At 33.4% G+C, this 19,279-nt stretch overlaps 2 protein-coding genes and 1 long non-coding RNA gene across 12 annotated transcripts; all 3 read right to left on the bottom strand.

The window, feature by feature from the left end:
• Window positions 1-296: 296 nt before the first annotated feature.
• LOC108217590 (uncharacterized) lies at window positions 297-2,828 on the bottom strand. Of its 9 annotated transcripts, none has more exons than XR_001806177.2 (6): window positions 2,761-2,828; window positions 2,284-2,359; window positions 1,546-2,174; window positions 1,331-1,412; window positions 770-828; window positions 297-574 (listed from the first exon to the last, which is right to left on the bottom strand). It is a non-coding gene; the product is annotated as an uncharacterized LOC108217590 (long non-coding RNA). The 9 variants fall into 9 exon arrangements; XR_010291019.1 differs by having other exon boundaries at window positions 2,284-2,362; window positions 2,761-2,810; XR_010291020.1 differs by having other exon boundaries at window positions 2,765-2,786.
• Window positions 2,829-3,425: 597 nt separating this feature from the next.
• On the bottom strand, window positions 3,426-4,076 carry LOC135152291 (protein VACUOLELESS GAMETOPHYTES-like). Its single transcript, XM_064092166.1, has one exon. It carries the CDS (start codon window positions 4,074-4,076, stop codon window positions 3,426-3,428), a length of 651 nt encoding a protein of 216 aa, XP_063948236.1.
• Window positions 4,077-9,370: 5,294 nt separating this feature from the next.
• On the bottom strand, window positions 9,371-11,670 carry LOC108217576 (uncharacterized). 2 transcript variants are annotated; one of them, XM_017390410.2, is made up of 3 exons: window positions 11,535-11,670; window positions 9,649-10,493; window positions 9,371-9,550 (listed from the first exon to the last, which is right to left on the bottom strand). In XM_017390410.2, exons 2-3 carry the CDS (start codon window positions 10,477-10,479, stop codon window positions 9,515-9,517), a joined length of 867 nt encoding a protein of 288 aa, XP_017245899.1. In that variant the 5' UTR covers window positions 10,480-10,493; window positions 11,535-11,670; the 3' UTR covers window positions 9,371-9,514. The 2 variants fall into 2 exon arrangements, with proteins under 2 accessions (XP_017245899.1, XP_017245898.1); XM_017390409.2 differs by having other exon boundaries at window positions 11,445-11,603.
• Between the last annotated feature and the right edge of the window lie 7,609 nt (window positions 11,671-19,279).

The raw sequence follows: 19,279 nt of genomic DNA, 5'->3' as shown, positions 1-19,279 counted from the left end.
AGAAGCCCATAAACTGTTGCAGCAGACCGAAAATTTTCAATGGCAACAGTTTCTGGCTGTTAGTATTTTCGGCGTTGCCGTAGCTTGCAAAGCCAACAGTTTATATCCAAAGGCAACATCTAAAATTTCGTTGCCAAAAAGGCATAATTTTGAAAAAAAATGTGGGACCCACCAAGCAGTGGGTCCATATATTAGGTCCACTGTTTGGTGGGTCCCACTACTATACTGCGGGGTCCGGCACAATTGCAACAGTTTCTAACATATAACAACTGTAAATATAAAGCAACTACAAGACATTTTATACTAACTGCAATAGTTTTTAAATTATCAAATTAAAAGGTACAGTTTGAATACATAAATTTCCTTCCATTCCAAAATCAACATCCACAATATACATCCCTAGTCCCTACTACTACTTGATGCCAACACTTAACCAAGCAACAAGAATCCGAGCATCGCAAACATTGCAAGTCTTCTTGACCTCCTTTACCTCGAGAAGTGCAGCCTGATCAAGGTCATCTGCTAGTCCCAATGGATCAGATGGACCTCCCGGGTGAAGTTTGTCCTCCAAATCCTATAAATAAAGAGATTTTAAAGTTTTTGCTCCCCAGATCTTACCACTACCAAGGCTCCAACATGATTGTACATATAGATTTATGAAAGAAATTGCATAATTTTACATATAGATTTAAGAAAGAAACTGCGGAAATCACATTTTACAGGACACATTGGTCAACTATTGTCATGAGCATTGAGAATCAGCAAGTACCTCGTCAACACCAGCTACAAACTGTTCTCTCATCTTAATAAGTTTATCATCCAAGATAGCTGTCATTGCCATGAAACAGTTCTTAGCCAGGCAATTTTTAGAGCTAACTAAGCTCAGGTCTATCATATTACATTTATATTCTCATCAGTGGAACGCATATCTTTTTTTGCATTTATATTACATTTATATTACATTGCTGATGATATTTTTAAAAGCACTAGAGAATTCATATAACACAGACACGTAGAAAGCTATTCTGAGTATACTTTATATCTGAAGAAGTTTAGAATAGAACAACTGATTCATCGAAAAACAGATATGGTTCCTATAACTCTGTTCTTTCGCTTTCAAGTTGAGAATCTAATCCGTCTAAAAGAACAAAGAACTCTTCAAGGCTTCCTATATAAAGGAAAGTGCTTAGTCCAAACAAGATCATAACCAAAGGAAATTAGCATTACAAGTGTTGGTAAATGGGAAAAGATCAAGTGAAACCTAGAAAATTAGCATCTCTGGAACTAACTTTAGTATATTGTTTAAAGATAAGCTTGTGAATTCGTGTACCTCTTTATGTGACGATTCCAGCAACTGCATTTTGCTCCCCAGGTCTTAGCACTACCAAGGCTCCAACATTGTGCTAAGTCATCTGCAAATGACATTATACATTGACAAATAATAATGCTATCAATTTACTACCCATTAAGAAATCTGTATAAAAATGACTACAAAGCTTGTGCCTAACTAAGCTACATGAATAAGTGAAGCACAAAGATACATACCGACTTCACAGCATCATATACAAATTACTATTCCTGCCTATTTCAACTAGAGGATATTGCTCAAGAAATATTAAGCTACATATCCTCAAAACACCATCATTCTGGTAACAAAACATCAAGGACAAGCACTGCAATTTTCCTCAGAGATCTGTAATATTAAAGTAGTCATTATATATAGTCTAACAGATAAAAATTAAAAGTTAAAACCATCAAAAAGAAAACAAGTGATAACTATTTCTTCAAAAAAATTTATAATCAATAACTAATGATTCACAGTCTTTCTTACATACTTCTCCCATATGCCAAAAGCTATGAACAAAAATTAAGAAATCATTTACCACTCATAAACACTTTGGCCTGAAATTCTTGGTTCCTTCTTGGGATCCAATCCACCTTTTACCACATCTTCGTATACCACCCGTCATCGAGTAGACGCCGTCGCTGCTCATCCCCACGCCGCAACACTTCCGGCCAGAGTAAAGCCGAGACCGCATGTCAATTCCCCAGCCACACACTACCATTTACCCCAGAAATCAAACAAATCTGGACGCCTCTCGTGTCCAGATCCTCCTATCAGCTATAATCCCTCCGATTACTGACGGCGTCGCCTCTAAAGCCGTCCTCCGCCGCTAGAAACAAAAACATCACCGCCGCCAAAGAATACCAGTAATCATTATCCCCAATTATACATACAAACTATACATATAGAGATAAACACACGCACACAATTAATCTCACCTCTGATTGAATCGATCGGCCAAATGGGTTTGAGAACCCTAACCTCTGTTTTTATCCCCAAATTGAACCGACTACTCTGCTTGTAAAGTGTAAACTGGTTTTAACAAATATAAAAGCTATATATAACAAATAAATGAATTTAGGAGTCCATAAATATTTTTCAAATTTAGAAAAATTCTAAAAATCCCGAATATATTATGTTTGTAAAAATAATATTTTTAAATCATTCTTTTATTTTCACAAATAAAGCTTAAAACAATTTTTTAAAATTATTTCACTTTTCGGGCTACTATTCAATTAACGGGGGATAAGTAGGCAAAGATTTGATCACGGAATTGACACTAGATAAAATGTCATTAGAGTGGCCTCAAAGTGACACCTCATAAATAAAATAATAAATATTATTTTTTGGCAACATTTCTTAATATCTATGGCAACATTTTAGAATATTGTTGTGATAGAGAAGAACAAATATACCTACTGCAACAATTAGCAACGGCAACAGCAGGCTAAAACGTTGAGAAAAGCCATCTATGGTGTAGTGTAATAAGCATTATCACATTAAATAAATCATATTTTATGAAGATATAAACTTAAATAGGATATTAAAATTTTATAAAATGATGATTATTTAATTACAAATGTGATGGATTTAAAATATAATATGTATAGTTCGAAGTATGAAGAGTGGATCATATTCGGGTAGGATCATATTATGAAAAATTATATGAGACCGAATCTGAGCAGTTATAGGTGTGCTCATATCCGGCATCATATATTATACGGGTTTAATTTTTCCGCCAAATTTAAATCGTTTTCAAAACGGATATGAGACATGTATCATATCTTCAAGTCGGATATAACCCGAGTCACCGGATAATCCGTATTGATTTACAGCCTTACACTGGGGGACATTTAGGCAAACTTAAAAAAATAACTTCTTGTTTAAAATAAAGAAGTGGATTAGAAGTAAGAAGTAAATAAGTTAATAAAATATTTGGAAAAGAACTAGAAGATCTAGAAAAGAAGTTAGCATTCTCAACTTTTTAAAAGTGCTTTTACTTATTTACACAAGCGGGTCAAAAAAAGCAGAAGCCAGAAGTAGCTTCTGTTTTTTAAAAACAAACAGGCGCTAAGTACTATTATTTTTTTCTGGAGTAGCCAGGAGCCTGCATCTCGTTCATGCATTTGACATGATAACAAATTTTCCTACCCCAAAGGCAGAAAGGAAAACCCCAGTCCCAGTGCTTCTCATCTTTGGCCACCCACTTCCATCCAGTAAAACGTATGCATCCCTCAGTAGGATACTTCTCGCCACAATGCAAGCATCTGGATTCCTCATTATTCTTGAGTTTCAGCTTTATACCTCTGTATTCCATATCTTTTTCGAGATTCATACAAGTCGGATGGAGGTCATGAGGGTTGAGGCCATGAGACTTGGTGAAACACCGATATCTGAACCCTAAGATGTCTAATCCACATGCATCACAGTAAGGAAAATCTCCACCGTGGTGAGCGACTTGAGGGGGGCTTTCGTGGTACTCGAAATCACAATCGTCGAGGAGAGTGTGGCGGAGAGTGGGAACGGTTTCTGCTGCAAAGCAAGCTGGGTGAAGATGAAAATGGCAAAGTTCATCGACACACTTGAAGCATATTCTAGACCCCGGCATCTTGCAACCGTTACACTTGTAAGGCTCTCGAGCATGATGCACACGTAGCGTGTGCTTGTGGCTTCCATGCTCAAATTCCCGCTCTATGTCATCATCGTTGATTTCATCATCTGAATTTTCCATCCAAGGACTAGAAAATAATTTAAGTAAAAAATGAGGTAATTTTCTTTTTCGAAGATGAGAAAAAGTGACCCTCAAGGAGGAACCATATAAGCTGTTGCCTCTTTATGAGCTGCTAGGAGGATCAGATGCTGGGACTGGAGGAGAGTATTAATTGTGGCTATAATTCATATAGCCATTTCACTAGACTTCCAAAGGGTTGTGTACGTTTTCGAGTATTATGCAACTTGTCGAATATTCTTTCAATGATTGATATGTATTAAAATTAATTGTGTCTTAAACTTTATGAACCACACCGAAGCATTATATGTTTGTTATATGAAAAATTCCATTCCAGCCACAATGCATTATATTTAAAGTAGAAAACGACAGTATATATATAAGGTGGAGGACTAGTGGGCACATGCCCATATTCTGTCATGAACTATTTAAGCGATTAAATCAAATCGGCCAGTCAATTATTGTTATAGCTTTTCTCCGGTACGGAGTTATTTACGTACACAAATAAGTTTAGGGGGGACAATGCACTCATGTTTTGGACTAAAATAAGAAAATTAATACTTCGTTTTTATGTATCATGTTAATCTATTAGTTTCTAAAACACCAAAGTAAGGTTGCATGTGTCTTCCATCAATCCTTTGTTCACTGCTTAGGAAAATCAATCCCTTTATTAATAAACGAAATCACATTTTAGTGGAACATCATAGATATCAAAGTACCAAAATTCGGTCATCATATATTATTATTATTATTATTATTATTATTATTTTTATTATTATTATTATTAAAAACTTGACTATGCTTCTATGGAAATGCTTCCTCCCTTCTATGGAAAGTAAAAGTGGGAGATGAGAAAGAGCTTGTCATTCAAAACATGCTTTAACAACAAAGTGGAGTCCTAAAACTGTTTTTTGTGTTTTAACAACAAAGGGGCGATCCATTTGCTAAAGTAGTAATCTGGGACACTGTTGTTTTGTCTCTAGACTCTCAAGTCATACCCATTTATACGTGGATACTCTAACAATTGAGAGAAAGACAAAAACATCCTTAAATTTATAAGGCGGGTTGTTTTGTTGAAGGGTAGAAAAGGTCAATATCCAAAACCTTTATGTTCTATAGATATATATTATTATAAGTAGAATTTGACGAATTGAAATTTTAATCTTTTCAGAAATTTTTTTGAAACTTTATTTTACAAAAATATTGATATTCATTATGAAAATAATTTTTAATATTTTATTATTACTTTAATAATTTTTATATTAATAATATTATAATTATCAAAAAACTTGTTTAGACACCTTACTTAAAAATTATTATGAACTATACTTTATAAAAATCTTAAAATACGTGCCATAATACAGCCAAAGGAACATGCTAACTAGGAGACTAGGACCAAGCGAGAAACTTTTACTCGATACCAAAATTAAGCAATAAAAACAAAAACAGGAAGACAAGTACAGTACCACCAGTCAAAAATTATCCACGGAAGCAACTTCACATATCCATCTTCAGCTGATTAAAAGCACCACCAGCTGAAACTTCACTCGAACATGTTCACCTACTATGCCAAGGAAAAAAGAAAGTGAAAGGCTTACTAAGAGCATTTCCAATGAGCTCTCTAAACAAACTCTTAAATGAAAATTTAAAGAGCAAATCAAAATTTAGTGCTCCAATGGGCTCCTAGATGCTCTTTAAAAATTTAGGAGTTCATCATCTCTCCTCTCTTTTAAAGAGCATGTAAGAGCTCTTAACTTCTTTTTCATGAATATAATATTGATTTCCCTCCAACTTTATCTCCAACAATCCTCTCTTTTTACTTTTTTCTCTCATTTATATGAATAAAATATGAATAAGGAGCAAGTATAAAGGGAAGCATTGGAGTTGAAATCTTTTTCAATGTCTTAACTCACTAGGAGTCCTATATTATATTATATTTTAAAGAGTGATTTAAGAGCACCATTGGAGATGCTCTAAAGGAGCTTCCACGAAGGCTGAAACCATGAGACCCAACCCCGCAATTGCGACAAGCAAAAGTGAAACCATCCGTCCCACCGTATTCTTTATGATTTTCCGTTTTGAACGTTTCACTTATTTTTTTACATTAAAAACCTTTCCAAACTAGTAAGCTTTTACAATATAAAACTCAATCACACCCACAATTTTCACCTACTTTTTCAAATTTATTCATTAAATATGAATAGGTCCCGTCATTTTCTCCATTTTTCTTATTCTTTATTATTAATTTATATTACTACTTTATACATTCAACTTAGTCTCCATGCCCAATGCTAATGTAAAGAATAGGCAAAACTTGAGGAAAAATACATGTCACCTAATTACGAAGACAAGTTATTATAACAATTTTTCAATCTCAAGCAAGCAGCGGAGTACATGCAAAGATTTGACGAACCCTGAAAGCTGCGGTCATGAACGGTAACACCACTGGTTTGGGAGTAATTTTGCGAAGATCCAATGGTAACATGATAAGCAGCATTGTGGGTTCGGTTCGTAGGCTGACTCCGTTGGGAAACCAGTTGTGGGCGGTTTTCTGTGGCATGCGCCGGGCCTTCCTGGGCACCTCTCGCCATGTTATCGTGGAAACTGATAACTTGGAGGCGTTTGGAGCCATCAAGTTTCCTAATGCAGCAACTTCTCCTCAAGTTTCGAGCATTGTTCAACAAATCTTGTTGCTGAAAAACAATGCCTCCTGGAACTGCTCCATCCGTTACGTCTACCCTCGTAGGAACGGGGTGGCAACGTATCTCGCCCTTCTGGGCGCTGAGCTCTTCACTCGTCTGTTCTTCTTCATGGAGCCTCTAGGTCGTGCTGCGGAGCTAATGGACCTAGATATCGGCTTGGGTCCTCATGACCCGGACCTTATCGAAGCTGAAATGGTTGAAGAAGAGTTGGAACTGCTCGAAGTGGCTTTGGCAGCACCTCAGGGTCCGATGGAGGTGGGGTTAGCTGCAGATTTTCTGGCTGGTGCAGCTTTTCAGATGGCCCCTAACGCTCCGGATCACCAAGAGGCTGAGATTCAGGACTTTATCTTTGAAGATGATGTGGAGGTGGAGGAAGAAGGGGTGGTGATGTAGGTCAAAATCCTAGGGTTTGTCTTCTACTCGATCCATACATGTAGGTTGGCTTTTGGTAGATGTATGGTTGGTAGATTATGCCTCTTAGTATAGGCTTTTTCTGATGTTTCCCTAGATATAAGCTGGAGATATTATAGGCATCTCTTGTAGGCTGCCACTGTTTCTTTTGTACTCCCCTGCCAAGGGTGGTTTTCTTATATCTATGCAAGTTGCCTTTCAAAAAAAAAGACTTGAATTCAAATATTTAAAGATCCTCGCCACACTTGGCTAGATTCAAATCTACTTTATACTACTTTATACATTTTCTAGTGTCCGTGCCCAATCTCAATGTAAGGAATTCATTGTGACTGAGGAATTATGGGTCTGTTTGGTTGAGAGAAGCAGAAGCTACTTTTGACTTCTGCTTCTCTTGACCCGTTTATGTAAAGAAGTAGAAGCATTTTTAAGAAGCTGAGAATGCTAGCTTCTCTTTCACAGCTTCTGCTTCTTTTCCAAACACTTTATTAACTTATTTATTTTCACTTCTACTCTACTTCTTTACTATAAGCAAGGATTCATTTCTTTTAAGCTAACCCGAACGGCCCTATCTTTTGCTGTATCTTCCAGTCTCGATCTACGTCTGAGTTCCAAGAAACAAAGTTTATCATCGCCGGTGCTAATTTCTTGGTAAATTACAAGAGCGTCAATTCAATTTATGAGTGAAATTACATGTTTTATATGAAAAATAAACACGGATAGCCTTGAGCAAAGTCGTCACATAACGAATGCATGTCATGTTAGGTGAAACATCCACTTCTTGGGTTAAGACGTGTGTAGACTGGAAAAACTTTCGAAATTTATATAGAGAGTCGAAATCAACATTCATATATATGACATTTGGATTGTGATAAAAATGATTTGCTCGACTTCATAGACTTATTCAATTTTTTGTTAAGCTGAAATAATGCTAAAAATTATTATTGAACTTACATAAATTCATCAAAGAAGATGACATTTAGAATTCGGTTAAGTACGTATCTGCAACACAATTACGGTGGAAATATTAAAGAAAATTAATCGATACTTGGACAATTAATACTTTTGGTCCATAGATATTTGAGCTTATTCGTGGGCCTCTCTGGTTTATAGTAATATGTTAATTATCTTTTCATTATAAAAATATATATATTTAAAGATTCTTGGTATATTTAACTTGGGTTGAACCTTTCAAGTTTAACCACGTTTTTGAATTCTTTCAAATATAAGTATTTTTATAAATTTCTCATAACATAAGTCATTTTCCAGAATAAATAAAATTAGTTTTCCAAAATTAATAGGCCGTGTTGAAATATCAATATATACATATAATAATCAATTTGGTGATTTATGTTGAGTTTACGAGCGAGGATAGATTGATTCTATAGAATTCTGTAATTGTTGTATGCTTTTTAAAGTTATGGTTTTTTAGAGAGATTTTTGAATGCTGGCCAAATGTCGTCTACATTATAGTGTGTTGAAAGCAGGAAATAATGCATATTGTATATACAAACTACGCATTGCATGCATTTTATGTATTTCAGAAAACTTAGAATCAGATTTAATCTATAAAATTATAAAATAAAACTAATCAAGAATTAATAAAATTGATCAAATATTATTAATTAAATAATCAGAAATTTAATCAGTACGCATGAGTTACAGAATAAGTACTAATTATTGATAATTATTTCAAGAAAAAGTACTAATTATTTATAATTATTTTATTTTTTGCACAGAAAGAACTAATCAATAATAAATCACAATTAATCATTAATTTTTAGAACATAGACTTTAACTCATGGTGAGACACTACCTACATACTATATACTTAAGATTTGCAATGTGTGTACTTAAGTTAACTGTGCTGGCTTTCGTCTGTAAAAAATGAATAAGAACAAGAGTTCTCGTTGTAAATTCAACTAAGTGTCCGTGATACACACGACCTCCATGGCTCCATTACTGCTCATTGTCCTAAACTCTTCTCTCCATCTCTCGGTGTTTTATATGTCGCATGAGTTAAATCACCAGTTTGGCGAATAGAAGAAGTCCACTATTATATTAGGAATGACATTATTGATATAAGTAACTTATAAATATTACGTTTAAGCTGAGCAAAAGTGCCCCAATTTTAACCGACTTCGTGAAGAATTTAAATATCTTTTACATTTCATCATCATTATTCAATTAAAACTAAAGCAATAAAACTTGCATACAAGTTCTTACAAACATTACATGATGTTTACACAATATACCAAAATTAAGGAATAAAAAATCAAAAAACAAATTAAAAAAGCACCAACAGCTGAAACTTCACTCGAACAAGCATGTTCACTTACCCCGTGGACGACGAAGCATCCTTTCCGCCTGATTATTATGATCGAGTCAAATATCTTTCTGAGAAAAAGAAAAGTCTAACCTGAATTTTCAAGGAAATTTCACGGGAAAAGGAATGTGGTAATTACCTGATCACCTGCAATGCCAAGCAAAAAAGAAAGTGAAAGGCTTACTAAAGGAGCTCCCACGAAGGCTGAAATCATGAGGTCCAACCCCGCGATTGCAATCGGCAAAGCCAAACCAGCTATCCCTTTTGCTCTATCTTCCAGTCCCGATTTACGTTTGAGTTCCAAGAAATAAGTTCCATCATCGTAAGTACTCCCCGGATGTTTCTTAACAATTTGGTTCAGGCAATATTTATTGATTTGTCCTCTGAGGCATGCAACATGGCATTCCAATTCTGTCGAGTTTCTCCCAACTGTATAAGTATACTTGTAAACCCATCCAAATCCACGGTTTCTTGTATCTTCTCGTTCGCAGAAGATACATTTCACATCGTCCGACAATGACTTTTGGCACTCAAGTCTGAGCATTTTACCAACCCGGCCTCCATCTGAATCGTAAGTTTCCAGAAGCCGGCCCATTTGTTGCTTATGATATTCAATACTAGCCTCTGATACCGATTTTGTCAAATTCACAAGACAAAAGGGATGGATGTATATAGCATTATCGCCAACGTAGAGACACCCCTTTATATCTTGGTAACACGCGACACATCTCTGTCTTGCTTTCCCCAGCGCTGCAGAGAAATTGAAGTTAACACGAGGGTAAAATGAGTGTTGTAAAGTTGGTTGAGGTCGAATGCAGATCTGGTGAAAATAGTGAGAGCAGCCATTGCACTTGAAACATGTACCGACTCCGAATATGGCATCTTTGCAAATATCACATTTCCGCCACAAAATATCTCCGGTTGGCACCAGATTCTGTGTGGAATGAGGGCAATCTCTTCGCAGAGACATAGTGTCAAGTTTTTCTGCATGTTGAATAGAGCCAAACCAATTATTAGACTGATAGTACTGCAGCGAATACAAGTGCATGCAGATACAGTAAGACAAAAGTAATTAATTACGTCCAATCAAAACATCAGTTCAAATCACATCATATGATATTAATTAATTAATCTTGAAGACCATCAAACATAAAGTTCATAAACATTCTTATTTTACTTACAGGACAAAGCAAGACAAACAATTAAACATACATGGAAATCTATTCAGGTAAAACAGAAGATTCTCTTAAACCATCACATTCAAAACATATATTGGCCATGAACATATGATTGTTGATCAACCCAGACAAAATATACAATTATATGGTCAACCCAGAGAAAAACATTATATTCATCGAGAAAATTGTAGATAACACACGCGCTTATACATATACTTCCATAATTCCATTAACTATATCTTTCTGAGAAAAATATCAACATGTGTATTTGAGTGATGATATCTTTAAATAAAATCTCAGAGGACGTGATTATATATTATATGTAATACTTGATGAACAAATAGAACAAAATATATGAGCTATTGAAGATCATAGATCTGCTATGGTATCCAGGAGGCACGTTTAATTACGAATTTAAGAACTCATAAGTAGCTAGCAAGCCACAAAGCCCCAAGGAACCATATGCATCTATATTTAATCCTAATTAATTAATTACCAGAGCTAGCTGATGATATCACATGATATATGTGACAATGCAAACTCATGAACTTTGTCGATCTATATATACATGATCATAAGCACAAACACATACACACAGTACTCATTAGATCTGCATCTACGCATGGAAAAATCATATTCGTATCAAACTGCATGCCTATAGAAAGATGAATATGTAAAAAAAAAAAAAAAACCACTTCAACAGATTTGAGCAATTGAAAACAAGGCTACAGAAAGCTAGAGAGATCAAGATTTTAACTGATATATAAAACAAGGGAGAACGAAGATATAGAAGTAGCAGTATGAGACTAGCGGCGGCGGTGGTGGTGGTGATGGTGAAGTTTCTTACAGTTTTCGAGGGCACTCCAATTCGGCAGTGTGTTTACTTGTATTTTTCATCTGCTCACGCAACGTATATATAGAGAAGCACCATATGATATATGTATACGCGTATGAAACACGGTTGCAAGGTCAGTGTAACAAAGTACCTATGTTTTTACCCAATGAAATCAACTTAATCTGGTTACTTGGGGTTCAAGAAATTTTTTATCAGCTAGCGGCCGGGCCGGGTCATAATAATATAGAATATTGGTTCTGTAACAAATAATCATCGGGTTAATATACGAGATTACATTATATTACAAATTATGTCAAGTACAGGCCAGGTCTTAGTTCAACACGTAGATGGATTATTTATTAATTTATTGCCAGTAGAAACTTCCCTAGCAATATCTTGTTATTAATTATCTGTAAATGACGGTAATTATCTATCGGTATATAGCAATGTCATGACATCACTTCATGACTTCATCAGTGACCTCGGAGGACCAATTTTTTTAAAGTTTTAAACTAAACGCAAGTTAAGTAAATAGAAAACATTTAGTGCATCAGTGATACTGATGAAACGGGGAGTTTGTATGTATCTGCTCTTGTACGAGTTAACATCAAATATTTTCACGTTCATACCTTTACAATCCAAATATTTATTGGTTTAAGTCAAACTCTTGGACCAAAACAATGGAAGTCCGGATAAATACAAAGTAAGAAGACTTGGACCGAAGAATGCATAGAGAAGCTGGCTTGTTATATACGTGCTGTGAACAAGCGATGCCAGAGAATGATATTCACGCGGATTATCCTTCAAATCCGGTCTTGTTCATAATTTTAATAACTCAAATGTGCGTTAATAGTTATTTTGAGCTTGAAATTTTTGTAATCGCATGACCGGATATATTTATCCAAATCTAGAAAACAAACGTGAATATAGAAATTACAGTTAATTAGCAAAATGTCTTCCAGTGGACACAATATATATAGTGGGTGTTTGGCTATCTAAAAGAAATGCTTTTTTGTCTCAGAAGTTAATTCCATATTCTTGCTGTGTGTTTGGACAAATAAGCAGCGACGTTTTTTTTGGCGTTTATAAGTAGAAGTTGAGAAGCTGGATTTCCTAATTTTTCTTTTCTTCTGGAACTTCTTGGAACTACTAATTCATTTACTGAATAGGACTTCATGCTTACATGCAAACTCAAAGTTTAAAATAATATATATGTATTACAATTTAAAATAATTTTTAAAATAAGTATTTAGAATTAGAATCTGAAAATTTATTTATTTTTACATAAATGATGTAACTTATTTTAAAATTTTAAAATGAATACATATTTTAAAAATTATTTGTAATTTAATATATATTGTTATGTGTGTTCAGAAATAATTTTAAAATATAATACATAAATTTTGAGGGGTCGCATGGGGTAAAGTAGCTGTTAGGAACTAATATACACACTGTTACCTCTCAAACAGTTAAAGTTAACGGCTGTTTTTAACGGAGGGTTACAAACCGAAAGAAAAATGAAATGTAGGGTTACAAACTGTCACGTTTCAAAGTGTGGGGTCTGATTTGCTAATCAGCCAAAGTGTGGGGTTACAAAGTGCAATAAGCTCTTTTTCTTTTCTTCTGGAACTTCTTGGAACTACTAATTCATTTACTGAATAGGACTTCATGCTTACATGCAAACTCAAAGTTTATAATAATATATATGTATTACAATATCATCTTTTAAAATTATATATTTGAAATTAAAATTTTATAAATAGTAAATTTTTGCTCTAGACTAAGAGCAAGTCCAACAGTGTCTTAGTAGAAGCCCTATATATATAATAAAATATAATGTCCTAGTGATTTAGGACACTATACACATACATCCATTCCAACAATATGCCTTATCTTCATGTCTTAATATTAAAATATTAATATATTTGAATACAACTATATATAAGCCAAGTATGAAAATGTGTGAAAAGAGAGAGAAAATAAATATTTTATGGATTAAAATGGTTTAGGACAAGTGTGGTAGTGCCTTATAAATAAGGCACATGTAGTGTGTCCTACTGTTTTAAGACACCACTAGGACACTGTTGGAATACATATTTATCTCAAATGCTTTAAATTTTAACTTAGGACACCATTACAGGGCACTGTTGGACGTGCTCTAAGAGCCCATTTGTTTTCTTCTGAATCGAGGTGAATAAGATGCAGCTGACCGAAACTTCTCGTTCAACTCGTTTGGATGCAGTTATTCAAGCTGATTGAATCTTAAATTTTGCTGAACCCTTCATTTCAAAAACTCTGTCTGAGCGAGTCATCCATGCATTACTACCTTGAAATCAACCGTTACATCATATTTAAGAATATTAAATATATATTATACTAAACACTTATAAGATTTGTATAATTATTAGATATAAATTTGATCAAAAGATTTTGTAACTTATTTGTATTTTTATTAAACAATTTATCATTCAGATATATTGAAAAAATTATCAAATAAAATTATTCATTCAGAATTCAGATTTTTTATTCATTCATGTCAGTCAGATATATTATTCAGTCATATATTAATTGTTCAGATTTATCAAATGACCCCTAAGTTGATTTTTATTTTGAAAAGTATTAATTTATAAATTCAAATTAACAATCAAATAAATAATAAATTATAAGTAAAGTTATTCGGACACAAAAAATTTATAAGTCAGAGCATCCAAACACTTTAATCATTTATAAGTCGTGGCTCACTTATCACTTATAATCTGCTTCTTCATTTTAAGTAATAAGCAACTTTTTTTAAAACAAGCCAAACAGTAGTAATAACTACCTTAATTCTTAGACTGATAGCACTGCAGTGAATACAAATGCAAGCAAATACAGCAAGACAAAAGTAATTTGCCATATACTCCTCTCGTCTTTTAATACTTTTCTTGTGTGTCTTTATCACGTTTGCGAACACCCACTTTTGATCGATAATATCTTTATTTTTGTATTAGTATTAAATATATATACTCCCCTCGTCTCTTAATACTTTTTTTGTTTGTCTTTATTACGTTTGCGAACACACATTTTTTATCGTTAATATCTTTATTTTTGTATTAGATCACTCATAACTATATTTAGTCTTATAGATTAGATGTAAGTTGATGTTATGAACAGTCCCGACATTTCAAATGAAAAAAGTAAATAGAAACGGAGGGAGTACTACTTAATTCCAAATGAGTCAAAATTAAATATTCCTAATCAGGAATCAAATTAAACAGCTTATATACAAAATTATTTACTCTTTCCGTCTCAATGAATTATATACCTTGGGATTGGACACGGAGATCAACACAAAATGTAAGAAATGAGTAAAGTTAGATGAAAAGTGGGTAAGTGATGAGATCTATATATCTTTTAATAATAGATTTGAGATAGAGGAGAAAAGTAATGGGTGTCATAGTGTTTTTATTACTATAGAATGGAGATAATGAGAGAAAGTAGTGTGTAGTAGTGTTTTATATTATAAAAAGTTGTTATTTTGTAAATGTATAGAAATGATGAGACATACTGAAAAGAAAACCGTATAAAATTGAGTGGGACGGAAGGAGCACGTATTTTGCAATGCAGTCATTGCATAAATCTTAAGAAGTCTCAACAACAAAGAAAATTGAGGCAATTGGTACCTGATATTCTTGTAAATTGTAAATTGCAAATTGCATGTTGCAATTTCCTCTATCTTTTCTCTTTCTAACGAAAATCGGAAATCTTAAAATTTTCAAATTTCATAGTATGAAACCACGAAGCTTGACTGATAGAGCAAAGTTACCGACTGATTACTACGCAGCTGCCCATCCTTACCAACCAAACCCCAAAACAAATGTTAAAAGTTCAGATAAAAACAATTTATTAAGTGGGTGTTTGGGAAGCGAGCTTCTGAGCTTAAAAGCTCAGAAGCCAACTTCCTCTTTTTTGTGGTGTGTTTGGCAAACATAGAGAAGCACTTAAACAATCAAAAGAAGTTCAGAAAAAAAAGCTTGAAAGTGTAGCTTTTTTAGATGCTCAACTTCGGCTTCTTTTTAAACAAACTCAGTTCAGGGGTGTTAGTCTAAAAGTAATCGACGCAAAGAAAAAGCTGGTAATTGGCTGTATTGCATTTTCTTCATGTTAGATTGTTGCTATACAGTAATTTTCTTATTTTTTTATTCTTGCTAAACTATTTCATATATTAATAATAAAAGATACATTTTTACTTATATTAAATAAATATAAGTATTAAATAAATGTACTTTTTTTCTTGTATTATCTGTAGTTATTAATTTTTTTTTCATTTTGATGTAGAGTTTAAAATTTTGTATTTGTAAAGTATTTCATATATTAATAATAAAAGGCCTTATATTATTATAATTTATTTTTTAAAAGAAACAAATTATTGTATTACAAAATTACTAAACTATACCGACTTATAAGTATAGTTATCCAAACACTTAAAAAACTTTAAGTAACGGTATCCAAACACTTAGAGTAACTTATAAGTCTAGACCAACTTATCACTTCTAATCTACTTCTTTACTTTAAGCAATAAGCCACTTCTTTTAAGTCCAGCCAAACGGCCCCTAAGACTTGGAGTCTTGGACCGACGAATATACTGAAGCTGTATAAACAAGTCATCATGACAGAGATTTCAAGTGGGTTTCCTTGAAATTTTATATTGCTTTATAATTTAAAAACACAAATTTATATGTTAATATATTATTATTTCTGAGCTCAAAATTTTATTGCATGACCAAATTTATCCAAATTTAGAAAACAAATGCGAATTTCCAAGAAATATTCAAATATTATTCTTTTCAAAATCTTGCCACAGAAAAATTACAATAAATTTAACAAAATTAAAGAAGATACTGTTGTGCACGAAAAATATCCAAAAAGTAATTGTGGGGTATAACTTATACTCCCTCCGTCCCAACCATTCATATACATTTGGTTGGGACACGGAAACCGAGAAAAAATGTAAAAAAATGAGTAAAGTTATATGAAAAATGGGTATAGTGATGTGACACAACCTCCCAACCGACTCGAACGGTACGAAACTAACATCCGACTTATTCAACATATTCTCCCCAATCCTCCGATGCAAACTCCAACCTCCACCAGCCTGTAATCCTTCTCAATCTCGCTTTCGAAGTCCGACCGTCGCCACGCACCACTCCAACTACTCCGGCGAAACTAACTCGCCATCACAACCCAATCAACACTCCACAATCAACTTCACCAAGATACAAATATAGATGCACGGTATGTATGTAAGCACATGAGAGTTTCCAAGACGAAACAAGAGAAAGGTGAGAGTTTTGGATTTCGGGGATAATCAATTGATTTGGAGATGATTAGTTGAGAGTTTTTAACGAAAACCCGCATTTACCCTTCCTTTTTTTAATTTTTGTTTGAAAGTTAATGGAGGAAATTAACGGAGCTTCATGGCCGTCACTTTTTTAAAAACCGGAAGTGAACTCCAACCACCATTCTGTAGTTTTCAAAATCTAGACACCATTTTGTAAAATTTGGCAAACTTCGACCACCATTTACTCTATTTTATATTATAAAAGTTTACTATTTTTGAAATGTATACCATTGATAAGCCATCCTAAAAAATACATATTATACAAATTAATGGGACATAGGGAATAGTACGACCTGCATTTACAGCACTTAATATCTTGACAGGCCCGGTCCAGAGGGAGGGCAAAGAGGGCGACCGCCCAGGGCTCATACCTTCAAAGGAGCCCAAAATTCAGATATCTTAATAATTTATGTTCATGTATTTTATATAAAAATCAAAATTGTGATAAATGTGTCCTTTTACTTGTCTCGTCGTGAATTTTAGTATGTGTTATTTGTGCAATTATCAATTTCTAATAGGATCCTAATATAAGCAAGGGCCTGTTTTTCACTTATTTTGTTAAATATTAGTTACGTTATCATTAATAAAATATCATATTTTCTGTAATTTAAATTCACGTTTTCGTATAGGATTAAGAAGAAAAAATTGAGGGCCATTTTTTTCATTTCGCCCAGGGCCCGTATACACCACGGAACGGCCCTGTATCTTGAAAGCCTCGTAGAGTGGTTGGCTAATTTCTTGGTAAATTACAGGGGCGTCAATTCAATTTATGAGTAAACTTACATGTTACATAAATAAACGCGGAGAGACTTGAGCAAAGTCGTCACATAACGAATGCACGTTAGGTGAAACACCCAATTCTTGGGGCTAAGAAGCAGGTAGATTGCAGAAACTTTCGTATTTATATATACTGTCGAAATCAACATTAATATGCCGTTTGGATTCTGATATAAATTATTTGTTCAACTTCATCATGGACTTCTTCTATTTTGAGCTAAGGTGCGATAATGCTGGAAAACTATATTGGACTTAAATAAATTTACTACAGAAGATCTTATTTAGAATTCGGATAAGTATCTGCTAACATTAATTATTATTATCGGAATATTAAAAGTTTTGGTTGATTTTTGGATAATTATAAATTTGGAGAGATGGATATTTGGGTCTATTGTGTGGACTTCGCTAATTTATAATACTATGAGTTAGTTATCTTTTTTTATTATAAATAAAGAATATTTAAACAGCGGAGATAATTACATATACAATCTCAATTGTTGCATTTAGAGCATCTCCAATGGTGTTGGCTATAATCGTTGGCTAAATTGAATCTGTAGCGCATTATGTAAAATTTGTTGAACCTGTAAGACATTGTGCTTCAATGGTATTGGCTATATTGGATGGCTATAATTTGAAAATAGTATGTTATTAATGTTTAGATTGTTATAAATAGAATATATCAGTTTAATATGGTAATAAATGATGTGTAATCACCCTACAGATTTCTTACAGGTCTGTAGAGGTTCGACAAATTTGGCCATCCATAGGAGGTTTGCTAAATTTATAGACAACAGGTCACTATGGTTGGAGTGTGAACTTTTGAAGTGGTTGGCTAAAATTTTTTATTTTTGGCATGACAATTCATCTTTTAGCCAAGGGGTCTTCATGGTTGGAGATGCTCTTACAATTTTAAAAGGAACCGGTTTTAACTATTCTTGTAATTTTATATGCAACTTAAATGATATTTTTAAATTTTTTTATATTATAAATATTTTTACAAATTTCTCATATTACAAATGATTTTTTAGCAAAAAAAAAAAAACAAGTTTTGCAAAATTAACCGGACCGTCGCTAATTTCAAGTCAACACATGTTCATATAATATTAATCAACTTAGTGATTTGTGTTGTCTTTACAGGAGTTGAATTTATGAAAATTCTTTAATTGTCGTATACTCGTTATAGTTATTGATGTTTGCAGTGAGATTTCTTGTCAGGAAACCTCCCGGTAGCCAAATTTCCAGGAACATGGCAGTGTAGAGAGATTGTGACTCGTCTGCGAAGACTTCTTTTTGCTGTCATAAAATTATAATAATCATTATATTGAGTTGGGTTCTTTGAAAACTAATAATTATGTAGTATATGGAGCTCCTGTCCAACACGACACTCTTAGATCAAAATAATAATGAACCGTAGATACGAAGGAAATATGAATAAAAATTTTATTTTAAACATATATTGTATGCATAAAAAAGCATAATCCCTATACTTCATTAATTTGACCGTTACATGTCAAAGATTTTTCTAATATTTCTCCCCTAAATCAAAACAAAAATCTCTGGAGATAAACATGATAATTGTTAAATTTATAAAAGAGGGTTT

Source organism: Daucus carota, chromosome 4 (genome assembly GCF_001625215.2).
Source record: "Daucus carota subsp. sativus chromosome 4, DH1 v3.0, whole genome shotgun sequence".
Lineage (NCBI taxonomy): Eukaryota > Viridiplantae > Streptophyta > Magnoliopsida > Apiales > Apiaceae > Daucus > Daucus carota.
This window is presented reverse-complemented; position numbering and strand designations above follow the sequence as displayed.